Source organism: Zootermopsis nevadensis, unplaced genomic scaffold (assembly GCF_977971745.1).
Source record: "Zootermopsis nevadensis isolate Lab colony 2312 unplaced genomic scaffold, Znev_1.0 Znev_ptg000001l, whole genome shotgun sequence".
Taxonomy (NCBI): Eukaryota; Metazoa; Arthropoda; class Insecta; order Blattodea; family Termopsidae; genus Zootermopsis; species Zootermopsis nevadensis.
In genome coordinates, this window is record NW_028259133.1 from 2,447,546 (window position 1) to 2,472,456 (window position 24,911).

The window sequence follows — 24,911 nt, forward strand, 5'->3', positions numbered from 1 at the left end:
GTGGCGGTCATATTTTAGGTACGTGCATGAAAATACAGTAGAACTAATTAAAATTCGTCCAACAGATTTCTATTTAGAATTATCTAAATGAGAATTGCAAAAGAGGATTCGGTATTTAACGGAATTGCCTTATCACTTCAAATATTAACTCATTGATTTCAGTTTTCCGTATTCTCTTTCGTAATAAACGTAACTAATCTTTCGACACAGACGCTGATATATGCCCTTCTCTCACGAAGTCACTCTTGCGCACCACGTTCTAGATCTCACCGCTGGACCACGCCTATTCTCTGTCACCCCCTGCCCCACACCAGGAGCGTAACGCTGTACCCTATAAAACACGGTAACGGGCACCAGGAGGTCTTCAGAACGGGTGATCGCTGTCAACGACATCATCAGCTGTCCGTCGCTTAGACCAGTTTAGGTCACATCTGTTGTCCGGCTTTTCGGTAAATTTCAGCAGATTATCCTTAATACGAGGTCGAAATGTTTCATTTTTAGAGTTAGTAAATAAATACCCGCTCTTACCCTGCTTAGAATATCGTATGACACAAAGTACGTTTCGCTAAATATACATATTTGTTTAATTTTGTGTTGAGAATTAAAATATAAATTTTTAATGGTCTAGAAATTTTCAAATACCAGCTGATATCATTACAGTGTTGTGTTTCATACCTTGTTCAAATTACAACCAAACTTCAATCGATTCGTGACGTAATAACTTTAATCATTACATATTGAAATTCGTCAAAGTACTATATAATTTAAAGTAATGTATACTTTAGATAACGCGAGAACAAATTTCTCATAAGTGGGGAAATCTTACGTAACTTTACAAGCTTAAAATCCAGCCGTGATGTCACTTTGATATGTGGGCCTACAAACAAATCATTGCTAAATTCTGCCACATTTTTCAACAGCTCGTTAAGTGCAGCCGAAGTTTTAATTATGAGCGTCATGTCGCAAAGTAGAATTTGTAATAACTTTCGTCTTAAGATAATCACTAAAGTTCAGCTAAAGAGAAAATTCAGAATTGATTCATGATACAGGAAGATTATTTTCCTTCCGAAGCAAATGGAAGTTTAACCATCGTTTTTTCTAAAAATATTTCATTAGTTGTTCCTTTAACAGAAAATATTCTGGAAATTAATTAAAAACAACTGAGCCTAGATCTTTATATGTCGCATAACTTTGGGATTCTTTGGTTATTTTTAACTTTTTTGAAAAGACAAGTGAGTAGATAAACTTCGTACCCACATTTTCGTAACATACCTGTCCAAATTATATAAATCTGGGAAAGGTACAATCATCACCTAATAAAGATCAGGTTAATTAGTCAGTGCGCGCATGAAACTACATTGTACTGATACACTGTCTGGTTCTGCTTGGAGCAGCAGGTTCCGATGGCCGCAGCTCCTGCCTGTGTTCACTCAAGCATGAAGATCCTTCCTTTGGTCCTGGTGGCTGTAGCGGCGGTTCTTTCTGTGCCCGGCAAAGCCACTTCAGCGCAGGTGAGTTCTACGGTACAATAACCAAGTTCAAACATTGAACTTTAACATTACAACGTCAGTTTCAGCGAGTAATAAGCCACGCCTCAGGTAATCACAATAATTTAAATATGTGGAAGAATTGGTTTTATGAGCTATTAACGCGCAAGGGGTTAACTATATGCAAGTAAACTGTAAGTACCTGAGACTAGAAACTTTTGTTCTTGAAATTGGTGTTGAAGAGTTGAAAATTTTTTAAATAACCAAGTACTACGTACATTACAGCAGAAATCGTCGTCGTATGAGATAAAGCATTACGTTCCGAGATATACAAATTTAACACTTCTACCAGACGTCAGATAAATCTATTATTATAAATAAGCACGGATAAACAAAATTGAAGTAATTGTTTAGGAATGTCACTGTTATCAATTACACAGGGAACTGTAATTAAATTAAATTCGACGTAATGGATCAGCTAATTACCAGATATTGTGTATTTGTCAGAAACTGCAGATAAAATTGAACGTTTATGCTGCAGTAAGACTAACCGAATGGATTGCATCAATTTAGGGTCTGCTGTTAATTTACTGGTGAAAATCGAATTAAATAAAAGAATATCAAATCTAAAAGTTCTTGACGATGGTGAAGAGTCAATTGAATAAAAAAATTTCTTGGATATTATCCATCGTCTAGTAAATATAAAACGTAAAACGACGTTTCGGAGATGGGACTCTATCTCCGTCTTCAGGTTCCTACACAGTTGGGCCCACTAGATAGAGCTAATCCCTATCTCCGGACCTTCCTTGGATATTATCCATCGTCTAGTAAATATAAAACGTAAAACGACGTTTCGGAGATGGGACTCTATCTCCGTCTTCAGGTTCCTACACAGTTGGGCCCACTAGATAGAGCTAATCCCTATCTCCGGACCTTCCTTGGATATTATCCATCGTCTAGTAAATATAAAACGTAAAACGACGTTTCGGAGATGGGACTCTATCTCTAAATAAAAGAAACAAAAACTGTTTAAGATGCTACTAATAATTTGGTATAGAATTAAAAGCAGAAAAATTTAAATAAAGACCTATGTTCGTGTCTTGACACCAAATTTAAGGACTAAGCAATAATTATACGCAGGTAATTAATGATTTTAAAATGTGGTGGATTACAGTTAAAATATTTGGAAACGAAAGAAACAAATTAAAATTCCGTTACGAAGAATTTAGCAGAAAATTCAATTCGGGCACGGAGTTCAAAATCTTCACCATTTCTGTCTGCTGGTTAAAAATATAAAGAGTAAAATGTATAAAACTGTAAATTTAACATTTGTTTTGTATGGGTATGAAACTTGGTTGCTCACATTAAACAAAGAACAGATTTTGGGTGCTTGAGAACAGGGTTATGATGACAGTAGTGTAAGACCTATGAATTTACAGGAGGTTGAATAAAATTTTATAGTTCCAAAAATTGTACTATTCACCAAGTTTAATTATGAGGATTATTAAACCAATGAGTACGAGACTGGCGCTGCAACGTAGCACACACGGGAGATAAATAAATGCACGCATCTTGGTCAGGAACCTGAAAGTATATATTTGGGCGTAGACAGAAGGATAATATTTATACGGATGTTAATTAAATAGGATGGGAACGTGTGGACTGCATTCATCCAGCTCAGTGTAGGACTGGTTGCAGGTTCGTCCGTGCCCAGTACTGAGTCTTCGGGTTCCATAAAAGGCGGTTTAGATATTTCTCGACTAGCTGAGTGACCATTAGTTCCTGAAGGTGGACTCTCCATGGAGTTAGTTAGTTAATTATCCAGTCATTTAATCCACTGCAATATTCTAACGATTATGACCCGTGTTTGTGACTAAACGTTCTAATATATGTGTAGAAACTATCATATGTAATAACTTAATATTTTGTGTAAGACTTGAGGTTCTCACAGCGGTGAGTATAAAGATTTCTGTCTTCTGGGTTGTTGCGCTGTGTAGTCTGGTGGATGTTTAAAACGTTTCAGAGGTCATACTGCCTCCGTCATCAGGGCGATGAAGATTTCTGTCTTCTGGGTTGTTGCGCTGTGTAGTCTGGTCGATGTTAACCAACGTTTCAGAGGTCATACTGCCTCCGTCATCAGGGCGATGAATATGCCAATAGGGTGTGAGGAGTTGGATTTTATAGGCAGGGAAGTGAAAGGTGTAGCCTGCCCCGAGCCAATGGGAGCAGGTAATTAAGTGTTCCATTTCTGATGAATTTCAACCTTACTGTTTTCGTCTATCTTAAATCTGTCAGATCTGCGCGGTTGCCATGTAAGGAATATTTTATAATTTTTTTAGATATGTTGATACGTTTTCATACTTAATTTAATATGCCTGTCTCCGACAGTTTATCATAAATGGTTCTGTGGTGGGACAAGTCTCTAGTTCTAACTGCACTTGTAATGGAGGAGTGAAAATTTACTCAAAACAGGAGTCATGGTATAGGCCTGCAAAGTCAAAGTAAACTTAATGTCTAAGTTATCACCATTTTCCGAATTTTAAGCTGTGGAAAGCTTTACAAATGGTTCCCTAAATCATGCGCTACGTAAAATAAAAAAATAAATTACTTAATTAACGTAAGGTAGTATATTTGCGTCTTATTGTGAATTAAGTTAATATTTTAATATTTTCCGTCAAATCACAATTTTTTAATAAGATGATAAAATATAAAATATTTAAAATATCATTTCACGTTCCGCATCGAATGATCGATTTGTAAACGTGAAATGATATTTTAAATATTTTATATTTTATCATCTTATTAAAAAATTGTGATTTGACGGAAAATATTAAAATATTAATTAACGTAATTGACTTTAATTTAAGATCCGCGTAGGACCTACAGAAATGTGTCCCAGAGCCTCTGTATAAACTAGTAGGCCACAAAATAGTTAAATTCAGTAATTTTTTTATGCCCAGGAGAGAATAAGTAGAAGGTGACTTGGTCTATAAAATTATTAACTTCAAAATGTGAACTCTTCGCCAGACATTATTAGGGCTATCAGACCATAGAAGGTGCGCTGTGCATTTCAAGTTTAAATTGGCTCACGGTAAAAGAATTTTGTGAAGATTAAAACGAACTTTTGGATCTCGTAAAGGGTAGAAAAGTCGGCCATCTGAGTAACTGATATTAATAGTTCCCTTTCAATGACTGTTCTATAGAGAGTGCAGTCCCGATCTATCGGCCTAAACGGGACCGAAGGACGGTCGGATAATGGAAAAGTTGGCTAATACGGAAGACTAATGAAAATATCAAATCAATTTACGATATTACTAGCTCAGTCAGTATAGTGACTAGCTACGGGCTGGACGACCGGGGTTCGATCCCCGACGGGGGCAGAGGATTTTTCCTCTAGCCTCTGCGTCCAGACCGGCTCTGGGGCCCACCCAGCCTCCTCTACAATGGGTACCGGGGTCCTTTCCCGGGGGTAAAGCCGGTCGGGGCGTGATGCCGACCACTCACCCCCATCTAGTGCCGAGGTCAAGGAAGAGAGGAGCTATACGTCCTCTCCCCCCAAACGCCTACATGGCGTATAGTGGAACAAACTTTACTTTACTTTTTACTAAATTACATATTGAATACAGTACGGCGTTGGATTAAAAATCACACGAATAAAAATAGTACTTAATACAATGAATATATTTTAATTGAAAAAGTTAATTTTTTTAAGAAATTATATAAGGGCATTTGACTCTGAGCCTTCTTCCTTTTCTCTGCGCCAAGGACACGCCAGCGACTCAAGATTTGTACGTCTGTAGCAGCTGAGTACATAAAATGTAAAAGGTGTGTGATGGGGGAATGTGATTCGATCCACGCCATGATTAATTGACTGCTGATAAAAAAGGAGCTTTCCGATACATAAAGCGGAATGTCGGATAACCGAATGTGGGATAATCTGAACTATGTTGAAGTTAGAAGCTGTTTGGTTCTTACCTACCTAAGGATATGAGAGGAAGTAAGGAGTAAACACAGTGGAACCTCGATATATCGATATTGCTTGAGGTAAATTTACTTCGATCGATCATAAAAGTCTATGGACCACGAATAAGTTCTGGATCGTATAACCATCTGATTTTTAAATAATATATTTTACTCTTGATCGCGTATGTCTACACAAATCCCAGCCTTCTGCAACAACTGTAAGGGTTATTTAATATTTCTAAAACTTGGACACTCAAAAAATGTTTATTCTTGTGGCGTTAGCCGAGTGTTTTAGTTCAGGGTTGTCCATTTCTGAGGCGTAATGAGGCTGTGTATGAAGGGCAGAGATGAAATCTGTGCCCTCTGCTATGCAGAAAGAGCTCCTATACTCTGAGCTGGCTCTGGTTCGAGACGTCGGAGTGGCTGCATATCTCATACGATTGAACAGAACTGGGGGGGGGGGTTAATTCAAGAGAGTTGAGGGAACTGGTTACGGTCTCAGTAAACTTCGTATGACTCAAGATAAGCTTGTAAATATTTTATAGGTTTCCGTTTTATGTCAATTCGAATTTACCTTTCTTCTTGTGAACAGCGAAAATTTCTTAGCCCACATAAGATGACAAAAGACTTCCCTTCACGGAGAAGACACATTCCTGACAATCTGACAGTCGCAGAACTGTCCAAAACACTCCTGTCGTTTGTGAATCCTCTATTCTAATTCAGGACTCCTGCACACGCACAAGTTAAAGAGTAAAATTAGATACGAAGCACTTTAAACTGCAACATGTTTCCATATCTCCCCGAATTCAAAATTTTCTCTCAATTTCTTTGATAAAAAACTTTTATTTTTATTACGGTTCCCAAATATTTGAAATTGGTGCCAAATTTTGAAGTTCATTTTAACTTTCTTGCAATTATTATTATAATAGACTTAATAATACTACCACCCCGCGCTCTCGTTTTTAAGCCATTTTGTTTCTGATAACTCTTGACACTTTTTGATTTAACGTTTTACAAATTAGAAACACAGAAAACCGATACGGACCAAAAAATTCTTCTAACATATTTTAATTTGGATTACCAGTACCGAACGTCATCATAATTAATTTTTTGGACATAAAACACACACACATATACATAGGCGTCATATCCCCATTACGCGTTCATTTTACACACTGCTCACTGTAGTGTGATGTGCTCCAACTCTTCTCGCGTCTACTCTGGGCCACTGAGTGGGTTTACCTATGCCATAGGCGCTTAGATAAATACGGTATATTCATTTTCGTAAGCATAAAAACTCTCTCTAGAGAATCCGTCATTTGTGACGACGTAATTCAATACAAGAGCAACTCAGATGCAGATGAAAGTACGTTACGTTGAGTGCAAGAGTGTTTGGTACAAGTGGTTTTCCACAAACCCCCTCAGCCTTCCTGCTACAAATCCTCAATTACTCTTATCCTTGTAACCGAACAATCCTCCGATAGGAGTCATGAAAGCAATTTTGAGTAACTGAATACGAGTTCGCATTGCGTTCTTTGAAATTCTACGTAATTCATTAGTTTTAACTTTCGTTTGTCCCAAAACGTTGCACAAAGTCACAAATCTTGTTTTTTTTTGACACAAACAACGAACTTTTTATTTCCCACAAAAAGTAAATAAATATTCTTGGCCTTACACCTGACGTAACCATTTTGTAAAAATCGTATAGTTGTTTCACTGTTGAACATCACGGCATGATTATTTACGAGGACTGGAGGTAAAACTCCACGCATTCTTTAAAGTAAATAGAATTAAGTATTTAGCTTCATACTCCGGTCATACAGCCCCCCACCGTACCGACTGGATATGGGGATGTAGGCTCCAAACCCGACCATACTTGCCCGTTAAACTCCAGCATAAAAAAACTCTTGTCAATCAATACACCCGAAAATGTTTAGTGTTGGCCTCAATGCAGATAAACAAAGAATAAATAAAGCCAACAACTATTTACAGACTTATCTCAGTGTGTGTTCATTTACGTATCGAAAAACAATGTCCCCAGACGATTAAGGTTAGAATGTTATATCTTCCCAGCTCGAACCTAACGATTTAAGCACACAAAACTATAATGTTATCTTTTGTTCTGTATGGGTGTGATACTTGGTCTCCCACGTCGGAAAAATAGCCCAGCCTAAGAATGGTTGCACTGTTCACAAAATATTGTTAGAATAGTCAAGTCAACTATTAAGGGGCGGGATATTTATAACGTTTGGAAAATATATGAAATGTATAAAAAAATTTCGCCGAAAACACTCTTGAGAGATAGGCGTCAACTGGAGGATAATATTAAAATGAATCTTTATGAAACAGCCTCTGATGATGCGGTCTGAAATTACCTGACTCAGGACACGGTTCACTGACAGGCTCTTATGAATATGTCGATAAATATTTGGGTTGCATAAAAGTTGAACGATTTGTTTACCAGGTAAATAAGTTAGATTCATGCAATTAGTTCTGAATACAGTGGTATTATAGGCGTCTTACATCCAACAACTTCACAGAAGCTTATGCTATTCTAAAGCCTGATTAAGACATTACTAAGTTAACGTCGTTATCTCAGGTATATTCTATTTGGTGGTGTGGCAATACTGGTTGGATAACAGGTACAAACTTCAGGTCACTTTCTCGACGATAATTTTCGTCAGTATTTCCACACTGAACGGTTTTAGCGATTCCACAATCTTTAAGTACGTCTGTCTGTCGGTTCATGTCACACAACGTTAATGAACAGAGATGTCATATAATTAAATGTATAGTTGTATTTAAAAGCGTCGAAAATGTGCCACGATTACAAAGTAATACTTACATGACACTTTTCTAAAATTTATCACAATTTGGTAAATATTCAGATACGTAAGATTACAATTAAATAACTTTTTTTGTATAATTGCTAGTCAATCATGACGGGAAAATCCAAATTAGTGAACGCACATAGCCATAAATAAGTCCCATAAGGCCCAGAATTCCGTAATGAGAAATGATCACCAATTAATTATCCAAACAACACCTGCTCGTTACATAGACAGACTCTCTCTACATAATGAAGGTTTCACGAGTTTGTCAGCGAGCAGTTACTAACATTCCTACTGAATGAATCATGATGTAGTTTTGTCTGTCTCTATGATACCGTATTTCATTGACTAAATCCATGGAACAAAACCCTTCTTCAGAAGCTGATAGTAGCTAAAATATTCAAGAAATCACGCCTTCTATGGAACAATTGCATTTTCACAAAATATCGCCCACCACTGGCTCCTATCCTGAGCCAGATTAATCCAATTTACACACTCTCACATGCTTTCCTTCAGATCGATTTTAATATTATCCTTCCATCTTCGCTTAGGTTTTCAGATAGGTTACCTTTAAGTTTTTAATCAGAATTGCAAAAGCATTACCCATATTCGATTTGATCACCTTAATAATATTTGGTGAAAAATGCATATTAAGCAATTTTCTCCAGCCTTCTGTCACTTAAGGTCTCTTAGGTCCAAACAGTGTCCTCAGCGCCACGTTCTCAGACATCCTCAGTCTGTGTTCTTCCCTTAACGTAAGATATTAAGCTTCATACCCAAAAGGAATTATTAATTTCGCTTTTTTATGTTTTAATCTGTGTGTTTTTAAATAGCAGAATTAAAGGCAAATGATTATTAAACTGAAGACAGCTAGTATTTCGCGACTTTAATACTCTCTTAATTTCCATGTGAATGTAGTTCTAATTTGTTACCGGCCTTTTCAAGTATTTGAATTTTGTAACATTTTCTAAATATATATTATTTAAATCTTTTCCTCTAATCACAATAAATTCTTATTAATTATTAAAATATTACAATAATTAACATGGTCTAATGTAAATCGAATATTTCGATAAAGAACATCATTTGATATATTTTAAATATTTTAAATGTTAATTATTGTAATATTTTAATATTTAATAAGAATTTATTGTGATTAGACGGACAAGATTTAAATAATATATATTTATTATGTCACAATATGACGCAACTTTACCATCTCATTTTCTAAATACTTATCAGCCACCTCCATATTATGAATTCGTATTTGATTTAAATTTAGTAAAACAGTCTACAAAAACGTATCGAAGGTGCGCGAAAAGTAGCTGAGTACTGAAAGGTCAAATTACAATTAAATTAGAATAAAATTTCAGATTCACCTGCTAGCAATACTTCCGAATATACCAACACTCAGCGAATGAGACACGGACAGAAAGACAGCACAATTTTTTACATAAGACGTATTACCAATTGATTTCAAACGCAGGGTAATGAAAATTCAATTCTTACTGTAAACTGCTCGTCTGTAGCGCCGTTGAAATCCTTGTGTTCACTAAAAAAAATATCATACGTAACATGTATACGTGCAAAATCCGTTTACTTGATGACAAAAACATTATTTAGGATTTCGAAACTTCGTAATTTTAAAATTTAGACGATGGATAAAGTCCAAAAGTAGAGGTCTGCTCATTATAACGCACAATCATCAGAAATCTTCAAGCTTCGGTAATTATTTTTGTCTCAAATACGAAAAATTTTAATGTTGTGTTAAAAAATTACGTTTTACAATTTATAAGAGCATTTATACAGTGCCTTTTTCGAGCAGGCAACTTACATATAACAGTCAGAAAATAAAATGGTACTTACGTGAAAATATTTAGATAGGATATTCTCTGTGACTTTTGCTGTCAAAAATGTCAGTTAAGGATTTCTGCTCTTCACACATTATTAACAATAACTTTTCAGTTATGTTAATTATATAAAAATATTTTTAGTTTGACTGCGTTGTTGGGGAGATTTCGTGCAGAAACCTATTTTAAAGTGGTCAATTGTAAAAACACAGAAATAAATATCTTAACGTCCAAGACAGAGAATACGAGATTGTGTGCTAGATTCAGTTTTCTCAGGATTGTATCCAATGACAAGCCTTAATATCCGCGGATTTTAAATAACCAATTACTTTCACTTACGGAGCCAAATACGCATGGAAGATTAAAAAGGACCTATGGCATTGCATCGCAATCTCTGGTTTATTTCCTGTAAAAAAATATAAGCGGAAATACGACACATCCTGAATTAGTTTGGCCCGTGACTGAGCACTTGAACCTTTTTCGGAACATGAGAACAGTCCGCTCATTGAAAAGAGATGTTCAGATGGAAGGCCTCTAGAATAATGTGAGAACTCTAGTGAATTTAATATGAGACCCCCAACGCTCAAAACGGGATCCGGTTTAAACTAAGATTAAAAAATTAATTTAGAAAACGTGTTATAAAAGTTAGAACGTTTAAAAAGAAAGTAATATATACAAATGTTAACTTATTAACATAAATCAGCTGTTGCTAAAACATGACGTTTAGGACAATAGAATATTATTAATATTTTTTTTCTTTTTAATATTTGGTTAAATACTGTAGCGTGTGTCTGTTAATAGAAAATCTTTACAATTTTAAGTGATGTACGTCTGTAAACGAACTTGTTACTTGTTCCCATTTTTGTGGTTTATCCGGGGCTTAGATTATCTAAATATATATTTCCCAAACAACCCGAATATTCTGGAGTATAGTATATGTAAACTACAGTGCTTATTGAAAAGCTGATGGTGACTTAGATAGTCAAGAAACTCCCCTCATTACCAGGAATCACAACATATATTACCGTGCCCAGAAGAACCCTCAACTGAGCAGGGGTGCGTCATACGAGAAAAATTATATACTTAAAACTCGTAAAGTATTTATTACTATCACACTTTGCGGATATTTCAGAAGACATAAAAATAAGACTTGAGGTTCTCACAGCGGTGATTATGAAGATATCCGTATGCTACCATTGGTCCACTCCCATGCCTGATCCCATTGGCTCGGGGCAGGCTACACCTTTCACTTTCCGGCCTATAAACCTAGCACCTCACACCCTATTGGCATATTCATCGCCCTGATGACGGAGGCAGTATGACCTCTGAAACGTTGGTAAACATCGACCAGACTACACAGCGCAATAACCCAGAATACGGATATCTACATAAAAATAACATTGCTGGTAATTAATTCATTCACTTGTTCTAAATTCTTACTGGTCTAATCAAGATTATGTTGGACGCTGTCCATTCTACTCCCGTGACCACGTGTTAAAGTTTCTGTCCCATTAAGCCAGTATTTAAAGGGTCCTTAGTTCGATGTCAACCGATGCCATTCATCTTTGAATAAACAGAATCTGTTAGCAGAGTAACAAATCGTTACAGATCACGCATTAAACCGAAAATTATGTGACATTATAATACAATGAGTTGTAAATAGAAACAAAATCATTAGATACATGTGTTATGGATAAGAAGACGTCGACACATAGATTTTTATGCATTTTATCTATAAATTTGTTCGTTTATTATTTATTTAATGCAGTGACACTAATTTCACTACATTATGTGTGACTGAATGAAAATATATGTGGAGTTGGCAGCTCCCTAAGTTTATTCTACACTACATAGTCTAGATACCTAAAGCGTCGTTAAATAAACTATGAACCACAACCCAAGATTTGCGTAGTGTCAATTGTAGATCAGATCTGCCTGTCATGAATATACATACAGACGAGTGATACATGCTAATTGAATAAAAATTTACTTGGATATTATCCATCGTCTAGTAATAAAACGTAAAAAACGTAAAACGACGTTTCGGAGATGGGACTCTATCTCCGTCTTCAGGTTCCTACACAGTTGGTCCCACTAGATAGAGCTAATCCCTATCTCCGGACCTCTTGGATATTATCCATCGTCTAGTAAATATAAAACGTAAAACGACGTTTCGGAGATGGGACTCTATCTCCGTCTTCAGGTTCCTACTCAGTTGGGCCCACTAGATATCTCCGGAGATAGGGATTAGCTCTATCTAGTGGGCCCAACTGAGTAGGAACCTGAAGACGGAGATAGAGTCCCATCTCCGAAACGTCGTTTTACGTTTTTTACGTTTTATTACTAGACGATGGATAATATCCAAGTAAATTTTTATTCAATTGACTCTTCACCATCGTCAAGAAGTTTTAAATTTGAGATACATGCTAAATTCTACAAAATGGGTTTTACAAATATATTTTGCCCAAACTGAAGTGAATTCATCTTGCCACTCTTGTTTCATCCGTCTCATTATTAAAATGTCACCGCTCTTGAACCTGATCTCTTCCAGAGTCGAAGTCGAGTAGGTGTTATCGTATAAAAAGGCTCGTTCGTTTCGATTTCCACCTCTCGCAAAACTTTCTCTCCCTTTTCAGATGTCACAACATTTGTCTCGGCGCCACCAGATGTCTCTCCCTGGAGAGCAGACATCAGGCAGGAACCGTGTTCCCTTGCTTTCGTTAGCCTGAACATTTTAACGACGACGCACTGACATTTTCAATTTATCCGCAGTTGTAAGTCGCACCTGAATCCCATGTGGGAGACTTTGCTAAATCCTTGAAGTGTGCAGCGCGGAATTTCGCTACAAACACAAGCGAAATCACTTCCGATAAATTATTAATTACGTACCAAGCCATGAACAAGATAGGAAAGTCACTTCAAAACTCCACGAGTTCGTAACAACGGCTCTGTATGGAGATGAGTGGTCAGAATCACGCTCCGACCACTTAACCCCGATAACCATTACAGAGGAGACTGGGCGGATTCCATATCAGGTCTGGACGTGTCGCTCAAAAAGGAAATTCCCTGTCAGAATTAAATGAGTCAGTGTTCAGGACTTAACATTCACTAAACTGGAATAAAAAATCCGTCACTGATCTCGAACCTAAGCCAGAAGAGTCCGGTCCACTCGTATATTTTAACATTATATTCCTCCCATATATGCCTCTGCCTCCAAAGTCGCATTTTTCCATCGCATTATTCTACAAAAATTCTATACAAATTTCTTATTTCCTTCATGTAAGTCACATTTTTTTTAAATCTCATCTTTCTTGATTTTATAACACTAATAGGATTTGGTGAAGAGTACAAGTTACAAAGCTCCTCAAATTTCACACCGATACAATGAGTTATTCATGTTTTAATTATTGTGGATTCAGATTTTGGATAAGAAGACGAAATATTCTCAATTCGACGTTTTCCCCAAAATATTCAGACAATCATAAACAGTGAAGTACTTTTACAATGAACATTAAGAGAAGATTAGTTCACAAATTCGGAGACTGCTCTTTAAAATTCAATTCAAAAGTGTGAAGATTAACTGTGAATTTACTTGTCTTATGTAAGTGTAAAATTCGGATTCTTAAAATATGGGAATAACACAGGCTGACGGCGTTTCAGACACAATTCAGAGACGAATATTTCGAAAGTAGAGTAATGAGGTAACACGAGAACTGATGAATCTGCATAATGAGTAGCTTTATAATTTATAATCTTCACAAAATATTATTATAATTGCCAGATGAAGGAAAATGAGATTGGTCGGTCAGGTAGCAAGAACAAATGAGATGATATGCATCCATACAGAGGTTCAGTCGGAAGATTTAAAAGAAATAGTACATTTGTGAGATGTGGGTTCAATTCAATTCAATTCAATTCAATTCAATTAATTTATTTACGTGTTTGCCAACAGCAAGAAGCCAATAACAGGCAAACACTGTTAATATATACAATAATAATGAAATAATAATGGATAATATTACACAAACGGATTAACTAAACTTATACATGTACAGTATTAAATGTAACTGCCAAGTACAGGCAAACCCAAAATAGAAACAATATTAACACAGAGCAAAAAATGAAGAAATATAAATAAAAACAAAAAATCCACCTAGGGAACACTAATATAATTGTAAAACTTTAAAAAATATAAAAAGACAGATAACGAAGCTAGATCATTTCCCTTGTTGAGAACGTTCGCTCAAGGGAGACAACGTTTATGCTAAATACGTTCAAAGATTTACATACGTCATTTGCAACGATGACGCACCTGGCTGAAGGAAGGATAACACCAAAGCAGATCTTACACAAATACGATTCGAAGCTGTGGACTAGATTCAGCTGGCTCGGAATAGGGTCTTGTGTCCATGGTGATGGAAGTTTGCGTACCAAACAAGGCGGAGTGATGTTTGGCACGACATCTAGAATTTAGGGGCAAGTAGGAACAGCAGAAGTTTCATCAGGTGCCGTGATTTGATTAACAGCTCACCAGGACAGGCAACTCAATTCTTTTTAAATCATGTTACAGAGGCATGGACGTAGTAGCATTCTGTTTATAATTATGCACCGAAATTGCCGTCAAAGATCAAAGGCTGTAGTGACGTACTGAGTATAACATCAAATCAGTAGTGCACGGAAACATGGAAACTGACATACTAATGAAGCAGATTTACACATCATTGCATTACGTTCATTTAAAAGTCGCAAACTGGTATCGCATATTCTGCTGATTCTCTTCAAAAGTTAACCAGAATTTTGAAACTAATTCCTAGTACATTAGTAAATTATTTACGCTGTGACAGCAGTGTCATTGTTGGTTCGCAGACCACTGCCTACAAACCGCAGCTATAACTTATTCAGACACAGAACCTATGAAGTCAGCTCCCTATAAAGGCTTTCAACTGTGTGAGCTTTCAGAGTCTCACGGAAACGAGTATGAAGTAGACTTTATTCTTAATTGTAGTTCCGTGTAGTCGGGCGCCAGTTTACCGACGTTTCAGTAAGCACCTCTGAAACGTCAATAAACTTCCATCCGACTACACAGAGCACCAAATTGAAGACAGCCTCCTTTAAATTATTCATTAGCAAATGGCTAATTTACGTAATCAGGTGATCTTCTAGTGCTTAGACCTATTATCAATATATGAACGTTTCACGAAGTAGTCTAGTCATATGCGTATCAGTAAAGAAAAATAAAAATGTATTCGTGAAGAATGTTCATGTACGTAGACTAAAATTCCTTATGTGATTTTTTGTAATCACTGCTATTACACTGTAACTAGTACGTATGTCATGGTCTTCAATAAGAACATAATTAATCAGAAGTACAACTTCCTCAAAGCTGTGTCAACATTCTGTGATTCTTTATTACGGATAAATATGAGAAATAATGCACGTTTCCTCCTCAGAAGTCTGCACGTCCGCCATTTATACGTTTCATGGTATGCAACGTGCATTACGAAAGTGAAATGACACCCAGTGACATAACATTAGTACCAAGTTTCACTGAACTCTACAAATGTATTAACTAACTAGATGGCTTACCGAAACCGAAGGTTCATCATCGAATTAACCAAAGCCCTCCACCGGTCCCTGTCCTGGGCCAACAAAATCCAGTCTCTTTCAACTCCTATCTCCCGTAGATCCCGCCTGAGATTATCCTCCCATCTACGTCTGGGTCTCCCCAGAGGTCTCTTCCCCTCAGGCTTCCCAAATAGTGGACCCAACCAACCAGATGGCTTACGGAACCCGAAGGTTCATCACCGAATTAACCAAAGCCCTCCACCGGTCCCTGTCCTGGGCCAACAAAATCCAGTCTCTTTCAACTCCTATCTCCCGTAGATCCCGCCTGAGATTATCCTCCCATCTACGTCTAGGTCTCTTCAGAGGTCTCTTTCCCTCAGGCTTCCCAAATAGTGGACCCAACCAACCAGATGGCTTACGGAACCCGAAGGTTCATCACCGAATTAACCAAAGCCCTCCACCGGACCCTGTCCTGGGCCAACAAAATCCAGTTTCCTTCGACTCCTATCTCCCATAGATCCCGCCAGACATTATCCCATCTACCTCTAGGTCTCTCCAACGGTCTCTTCCCCTCAGGCTTCCCAACCAAATACCCGGTGCACACCTCTTGTCCCATCCATGCGCGCTACGTGTGCAAATGTATTAAAATACCCTTAGTTGCCAGCAGTCAGCTTCCTACACGCAACCGGACTTGGATATTTCTGTACAAGTGAAATGGTGTTACAAGTAATGGAAACGTGTGAAAGAGACTATTTCCCTATCCAGCACCGTCTCATTTGTTTCCACTGTGATTTGATTCCAGGGCGACCCTCTCAGGGGAAGTGCTTTCAGGGACTACCGCGGAGACAACGTTGAGAACGAGGACAATGTTCCTGCTAGCCAACTCCACTCCATCCGTAAGTACATCGTTCGTTAGTTCGTTTTAGTCAGCTGTATTAACAAAGAACACGGGCTACGTGCAGGTGTAACGACAATGAGAAGGACTAAACCTCAACTATCCCTTACTCAGACGTAACAGTACGAATTCGTACAAAGTTTTTCATCACGTACGAACAATCCTAAACATTTTTGAGTTAAACTGAGGCGTATTTTAAGAATTTAACTCACGCTTCAAGCAGTTTAAGAAGACTTTATTCAACAAAGCACACGCATTGCGTTAATAACTCTATTTCACTTCGGTGTGAACACTAACACCTCGAGGCAGTACAAAGGACTTCATCACAAGATGTTAAACAATGGTCAATAACCCAGTTCCTGCTTGCCTCCCATGAACTAATTAAATTCCTGGCGTTGTTCAAACACCGCTGCTAGTTGCCCCCACGTTCTTCTTACTCTAAGTCAGTGGTATTCAACCTGGGGTGCGCGTACCCCCGGGGATACACGAAGATATTTTAGGGAGTACGTGAAATTTAAAAAAATATATATTATTTTATGATAAACACTGAATAATCAGTAATATAATTTATTTAATTTATTTTAGATGTAGATTATATACTACGTATAACTTCAATTATATACCAACAACTCTGGGGGTACAAAGTTAAAGAAAAATTATATCTGGGGGTACGCGAACAAAAAAGGTTGAATACCACTGCTCTAAATGACTGCTTCCAACTAGGTTTCCCAACAAAAATTCTCCGTACATTGTAACCTCATCTTATAGCCGTGAGACATTTTATATCCCAAATAAATAAGACTGATTTATTATAATCGCTCTCTACACAATACAAATGACTTCCGTAAAAACATTTTAACACACAGATGTGTACAATGGCGTTACTTTTCCGTAGTCTTCGAGATATTGCAGGGTTTTTTTTATCCAAAATCCCAACTATCTCAGCACGAATGAGAATGAAATACCAACATCTTCCAGTCAGCGTAGAAATACAAAGGAAAAAAAAACATCACTACCATTAAATATCTGAACTGAGTGTCTCGCCGTTACACTTGCATGTAGCCCTGTTCCAGTATTTTACTAATAACGTAACTTAAATCATGGAAATACTAGTATTGTAAGTTTCAGTTCAGTCAAATGTTATGTGAACTACACATTACCATCGTGATAAAATTCAATGTCTAGTGTGTCGATATCCACATACATTAGTGGTCCCCAAACTGTGGTTCGAGATTCTATTACGGATAAACAAAATTTACCAAATACGCTTAACTACGAATTTATCGTGTGCCAATATTTTTAATGTATATTCAGACGGCGGAGATCTGTTCCTTTGTTTCGCAGTAATATTGTTTTCATACTGAAATCAGACTGCGCACATGTATACTGGGCGCAAAATATTTTCATACCCGAGCTACGTCACACCAAGATAGGATGGGAATTTGGATAGGGCGTCTCTGCCACGTGTGTATTTGTGACATGAACCAAGCTCGAAGATATTTTGCGACAAGTATACAAATGAATCGGCTTACTTTCTTTTGAACCAGAAAATGTTTTGTGAAACGTTACTTTTGAGCTGTGTGTGGATGATAAAGCACGTTTAAGTAAAGTAATCTGGTAAAAAGGTAAAATTTTAGACTGGAGTCTGATATTTATGATTTTCTCAAACTACAAACTTTGGGGACCACTCACAAGATATGTTTCCAGCTGTACAGTGCGCTTCATAATTGTGTGCGAACATTAAGTGTTGACGAAGAAAAAAGTGTATATCAAATAGTAACCAGAAGAATTAATTATTAACAATTTTATTATCTGTAAATGAATTTTATCGCTCGACCTAGATTAAATTTAATTACAGTAACGCTCGGTAGCTTGAATACTCTTATCGGCACGGATACGCGGAGTAGGCAACCCACTTAGCACTGACCGGATGAACAGTGACTTCACGCACCACAGATGGACAGACGCGACCTAAGTTGATTTTGAATTACTTCCCTAATAAGTTTTATAAGCTCTTTTGTCATGCGCAGTTGGACTTCATATGTGTTGCTGCATATATAATCTAACTGTTGAGTAAAGTCAGAAATATTTTTTTTTTCTTTTATGGTAAATATTCACCACTCTGAATGCTTGGAATAAAATTCGTAGATCGTAAAGAGATATATCATTTTACGTGCTTAGAGAAAACTGACAAATTTCTTTTCGCTCTTAATGTAAATTAACGGTTACACTGAACCGATATAAAAAAATTGGCCACGGTGTATAACGTAGACTTTCCAATATCAGATTTTATTATTTCCCGTCGAATATTTCGGACAATTATATATTTTCAACGTAAAGCACAATATTTCACAGGGTGCATTATAAATAAAAGGTTTTTGAACCTATTTGAAGTAGGGAGTTCTTATCGAGAAATAAATCATCTTATCTCTGGCGTAAGACGCTGACAATAAGGAACTTTTCCTCTAAAATTAAGAGGAAAGTTCAATACTGGCACACAATTATGAAGCACTGTAAATATACTAAAAGTAATCAGATATATTAAATTAGTCGATAAGATACTAGGTGAAACTTACAAAACTAGAGAAATCCATACAGGCCCATAGGCTGTTCATAAAAAAAGTCGCTGTGTGAGCAGGCCACGAAACTCAAGAACTGCAAGACAGCGGTTCGAAACTTTCGCAAAAGTTACAAAGCAGCAAATCGTTCACATTGAAATTTTAACATTTTCAAATCGAGACTTCAATGAAATACAATACAACACAGAGCGTAAAATGTAAGTAAAATAACTGGCTGATCATTAATTAAGAACACGACGTCTAATCAGAAAATCAGTAATTGAATTCTACGAGATCTTTAAAGTAATTTAAAATTAAACTTGACAATTTATTAGTTCTCTAAAGCAATGGCTCTCAAACAACTTTTTGTTACCAGAATAAAATTCTTGTATTAAAATCACATAACATTAGATCAACCATTTGTAATTCATGTAGACACATACTCTTATTAACATTTCTTGAGCTAAACTTCACAGCAAACTCTGGCTTCAGATTCCTCTCCTTTATTAAAGAATTCAAAAATTGTTAAATCCAGAACGACCTGATAGGTCTTTTTTTTGGATCAGAGAATTAAACTTCCATTTATTTGAAGCCTGTCTGTCAGAGTCACCACCACATTTTAAAGAACTGCCCCAGAATTGAACTGAATATACTGAATTTTCAACTTCTTCTTTCGGAGGTCTTCGGGGATGTTTACAAAGTCAAGCGATGACTCGTGCAAGACTCAAAACAGCAGTAAAAAAATACGAAATTAAAAAAATAGAACAAGTATCTCATTTTAATTACTTGGACTACAGACTGTCCTGCTGTAAAAATGCATGCATATCAGAGGATGTGTGGAAAAATTAGAAGACATGAAAACGCACAAACCAAATTTTATACATTGATGGCAGTCCCGATGTTGAATTATACCTGCGGAAACTGGACAGAGAATTACTCAGACAAAATAAAGTCTAAATCAGCTGAGTTTAAATTCCTAAGATCAGTAGATGAATTTATCCTAACAGATTTGAAGATAAATACGGAGATACGGAACCATTTAAGTACCTAAAATCTGAATGAAGAAACAGCAAATAACAAGAGAATTTGCTACGAACACGTTTTAAGAATACACTGAAATAGACTTCCAAAGACTTACAAAAGGACAGGATACAGAGAACCATTAAGACCCAAAACAGATGTAAGGATGAACTGCATTTTGAAGACGGCTGTCTTCTGGGTTGTAGCGCCGTGAAGCCTGGTAGAAGTTTACCGACGTTTCAGAGGTCATTGTTGCCTCCATCATCAGGGCGATGACCATGGAAAATTTATGCCAGACTCCACAGCCTAACAACCTTCAAATTCGCAGCCAAGAGAAACTGAAATCTGAACCTAACTTCAGGGTATTTCAGTTTAATATTGGCAAATTACAGTCTATGACTCCAGCAGGCCCATCTCTAACAATTTTCAACTGAAAATAGTAACATTTAAATTATAACATATCTCGTCTCCTTCAAAAGCCAATTAACTATGATACATAATTTGAAGAAAACTTATATATATTGTTGATATTCTGAAAACAAAGGGTAAAAACGAAGTTGGTATACCTAAAAACACTGACTGTACTAAACGTATACATTTCTGAAAAATCCCCAAAATCACGAATTCCAATGGAAAACACATTTCAATTAATATTGGGATTCAGATATATTTCAAAACATCGTAACTTCAGTGAACCAGCTGATATTTCTTCACATAAAACAAGTCCTGTGGAGAGACCACGTTGCATCTTAGTTCAAATGACAAATATAAACTCGTTTAAACACGAAGGAGAGGGCAAAGTTCAACAAATGCATTGTCGATGTGGGCTCAGGTCTTAGAGAACTCAACAAACGTAATTTAAATGTCAATGATTGCACATGGGAATTCCAAGAACTGCCATCGATTTGTGAGCCACCGGAGACCTCGTTCTTGTACAGCAGTGAGACTGATACAAACCTGTGGAATCAGCCGACTATAAGCTGGATATAAGAATACATGCGGTACTGTCCTTACTCTGTATTCAATACACAATTCAGACATTGAATTAATTTTCCAAAGTATCATTACTGACAAACATGAGGTTTGTCACATAAATTTATCATCAGAAATAACGACGTGCAGGAATATTTAATACGACAATATTCCAGAAACTGAAATTTGCCATTTTAGTTAACTTTAACTCTCTCAGTTTCCGAGTTATATTTAATATACACGACGATTTTGAGTTTCCTCTACACAAGACCAAAAATAACAAATTTATATCACAGTCCCACACTACTTTATTAAAAAATTAACTGATACATTAGATATTAAACGTAGCTCCATGTTTCGGTCGCAATAGACCATGTTCAGGTTCTAAATACATATAATCTAAAGGCAGGGTTAGCACGTGGGTAAACAATTACAAACATATTGGCATCTTATTGGAAAGCGAGTTATAAGTTATAAGTTATAAATTTAAAAAACAAATTGAAATTAAAAATTAAAACTCAGGTGACTGCAGATATAAAATTGTGTTCTTGTACATAAATTATCTTCACAATTATGACCTTATTACCCACATACTGATTTACAAACACATGTACGTCTTTTATCGATATTAATCGATATTTGTGGTAACAGCCGAAATCTAATCTGTAACTTTCCTGATACTAAACTTGTACTTCAACGCTCTATCACAGAATCAGTATTAAAATAAATTAGAGCGAAAATAAAATGTACAAAAAATCTGGCCTATGCCGGTATAATGATGAGTAACTTTAATTAATAATCAGTGTGTTAAAGACGGGACTGGTAACGCCCCCAGAAGCATCATGCATAGTGAACAGAACATCCGACTAACGCATCTAACACGTCCCAACGAAACTGAAATGATTTAGCAATAATTATTTTAAAGTGTTCTTTCACTCACGTTTTACGCTCTGAACAGAAACTTCGACATTGTAATTTGGAAACTATTCTCAAACAAGGGAAGATGGCTATCTTCTGGGTTGTTGCGCCGTGTAGTCTGGTAGAAGTTTACCGACGTTTCAGAGGTCCTTGCTGCCAGACTACACGGCTCAATTACCAGAAGACTCACCGCTGTGAAAACCTCAAATCCTACACATTCTCAAACAAGTTTCTGACTTTCACACTTCAATGTGAACGATGCATTACTGCATAAAGGGTTTTAAATATATGAAAATATTTAACGAAACATGTAACAATATTAATAAACAATAATAATAAGGGTAAATGTCATTTCATGAACTAAGGCCTTTAATAAGACACAATCTAAACTGCAATTTGGTAATATATTACAAACCTAATAAATCCAAACTCAATATAATATTGAAGTAAATTCCTTTTAAATAATAAGTACCTTCTATAACACATTAATGAACTTTAAACTAAGCTAATAAAATGTTTGTATATAAAAAACCTTCCTAGTTATTTGCTGTTTAATAAAAGCGCTTAAACTTCAATATCAACCCATGTCTTAGTAAACTACAAATCGATTTCAGTGAAGGAGAGTGTGTTCGTACTCCTGGGAGTGCCCCCAACTTCATTTCCTTCGATCGCTCAATGCAGAAGCATTAGGGTCCCATTTTGTTACTGCGCTAAAAATGTTTTCAAGTATTTCATAACACGAACGAACTGGGAGCTGATGATATTTTTTTAATCCTTTGTTTCACGACACGAGTCATACATCAAACTTCGGAAAATAAACCATGAATGGCTATGCTTTCACCACGCACGCAATCAGAGGAAAACTTCTTCAGTCAGAACACACGCTAAATTTTATTAAGTTATTTTTAGGTTACATTTTTGTCATGCGACCTTTCTATTCAGAACGAATGCATAAGAGGGAAGCCGTCCGTCTATCCGTCCGTTCTAGCCCCTTAATGTATTTCAATTAATTTTAATCTAGGGACGTATTTCGTGTGATAAAAAAATATCGAGAATATATTTTGGCCCGCAGGAGTCAATGTAACAAGAAATTCAAATTGGACTTCGTGAATTTTATATATAAATGTTTAGTTGACACGAAACGTAAAATGTAGACCACGTTAAGGTCTAAAATATTAATTGTCGACATGGTGTACGTTTCGTAAAATATTCTATGCCCCTAGTCAGCTATGTAACCTGTAATATGGACTCGTTCTGTACAGAATAATCCACGAAAGCCCTTAAACTGGTGGACATATGCCGCGATTTCAGACGCCTGAGTGACGTCGATATTTAAGTTCCACAGTATTCAGAACAGGACATTGCTTAGGCTTATATGTAGACGCAACACGTTTCGTTGTGTCGCGTCGCGTAATAGAAAAGAAATTGAGAAGGCCTCAGACGCTGTTGTACGTACTATCATAGCAAACTGCTGATGCCACGCCTATCTGTGACTTTATATATCAGAAAATTACTAATTCTCCTTGCATAGTAAAATCAGAAAATACTAGAATAAAACAAGTTTATATATAACCAAAAGAACAGTTGTTTCCTGAGAGTTCTCTTTACACTTTAGACAAATCTCAAGCGTTTATGCGTAATTCTGTCATATTGACCCACATTGTATAGCTTTGTAATACAAATTCTTCGTAACATTAGGTCCGTAAATTGTAATTACGGAGTAGAAAAACAACACTTAGACACTATCTGTGATGGCAAAAGTTGGGTACAGCCACAGGCCATCGATTCTTCATATGAGAGAAGAACGATATGTCGATATATCGATATCTGTTACCTACGACTAAATAACACTATGTCATATGTGGAGCATACGCTGGTGGAAGGTTCAAAAATAACGTCTGGTACTCAGACAGACATTCAGGTTACAATATTTTCAACTCGAGGGATTTACTGGAACGAACTTCACACGGCTTCTTTCCAAACAAGACAAACTTGCAAGAAAGTAACCCAGACCGATGTGGTACTTCACAGTATCTAGTTATTTGGTGAAATTTAAGAAGGGTTGTACATTGGGGTCTTATGGTTTGTGACAGGGTGTAGTATCGCTGGCGGTTGCCATTGTTTCGGGGGATTGTACCACCTCCATCTTCAAGGCTGAAGGCTGAAGGTTATGGTAGTGAGATCCTCCAAAACGTAGTAAGCACGTACAGGACTACAAGATGTCACAAACCATAACTTCGAAATCAACACTTCACCGTCAGAACCTCAGACTTTATATAGTTAAGAAACGAATTTGCAAGGAAGAGATAGTAGGTCGAGTCGTATTTATGCGTCACTTTTACTCAGAATGTTGAAAATAACCATAATTACACAAGAAAGGTAGAATTTATACAATTAATTTCTTAAAATAATATTATTAATATTTTACCTTGCAATCAAGATTGCAATGGAAACTTTTTAAAATCTTAGTCCATTTTCTGCAAATTAATTAATTTCCCTGACCTCTTACATTCCTTAAGTAACGTTTAAATATCATTAGGGCCAACCTATTAATAAATTCTGCACAGCTGTTTCCGAAAATATCAATTGTAGTCTGCAATACAGTTTCGCTCCACGAGTTACATACAACTGACAGCCATTACGAAAATCCTGCCAAATCTAGATTACACTGAATTGTTACAATCCCAGAGTAGCACAGACTTCAAGACTTACGTAGCAACTAAGAATGGACGGTCTTCTCCGTAGTCGCCTGCCTACCTCTAACCTAAATCCTAGGGTTTGTTCTGAGATCTTCGTTTAAGTAACGCCACTGTGCACAGTACACAAAATTGCATTAAGCGTTCTGCGTCTCA

The 24,911-nt window shown here is 36.6% G+C and overlaps 1 protein-coding gene across 1 annotated transcript in view; it reads left to right on the forward strand.

The window, feature by feature from the left end:
* Positions 1-328: 328 nt before the first annotated feature.
* Positions 329-24,911, forward strand: part of LOC110835669 (uncharacterized) — a 49,747-nt gene continuing 25,164 nt past the window's right edge. The window contains exons 1-3 of the mRNA XM_087347953.1: positions 329-449; positions 1,395-1,511; positions 16,499-16,592. Coding sequence (XP_087204079.1) covers positions 1,404-1,511; positions 16,499-16,592 — 202 coding nt within the window. The 5' untranslated portion in view covers positions 329-449; positions 1,395-1,403. The remainder of the gene's footprint in view (positions 450-1,394; positions 1,512-16,498; positions 16,593-24,911) is intronic.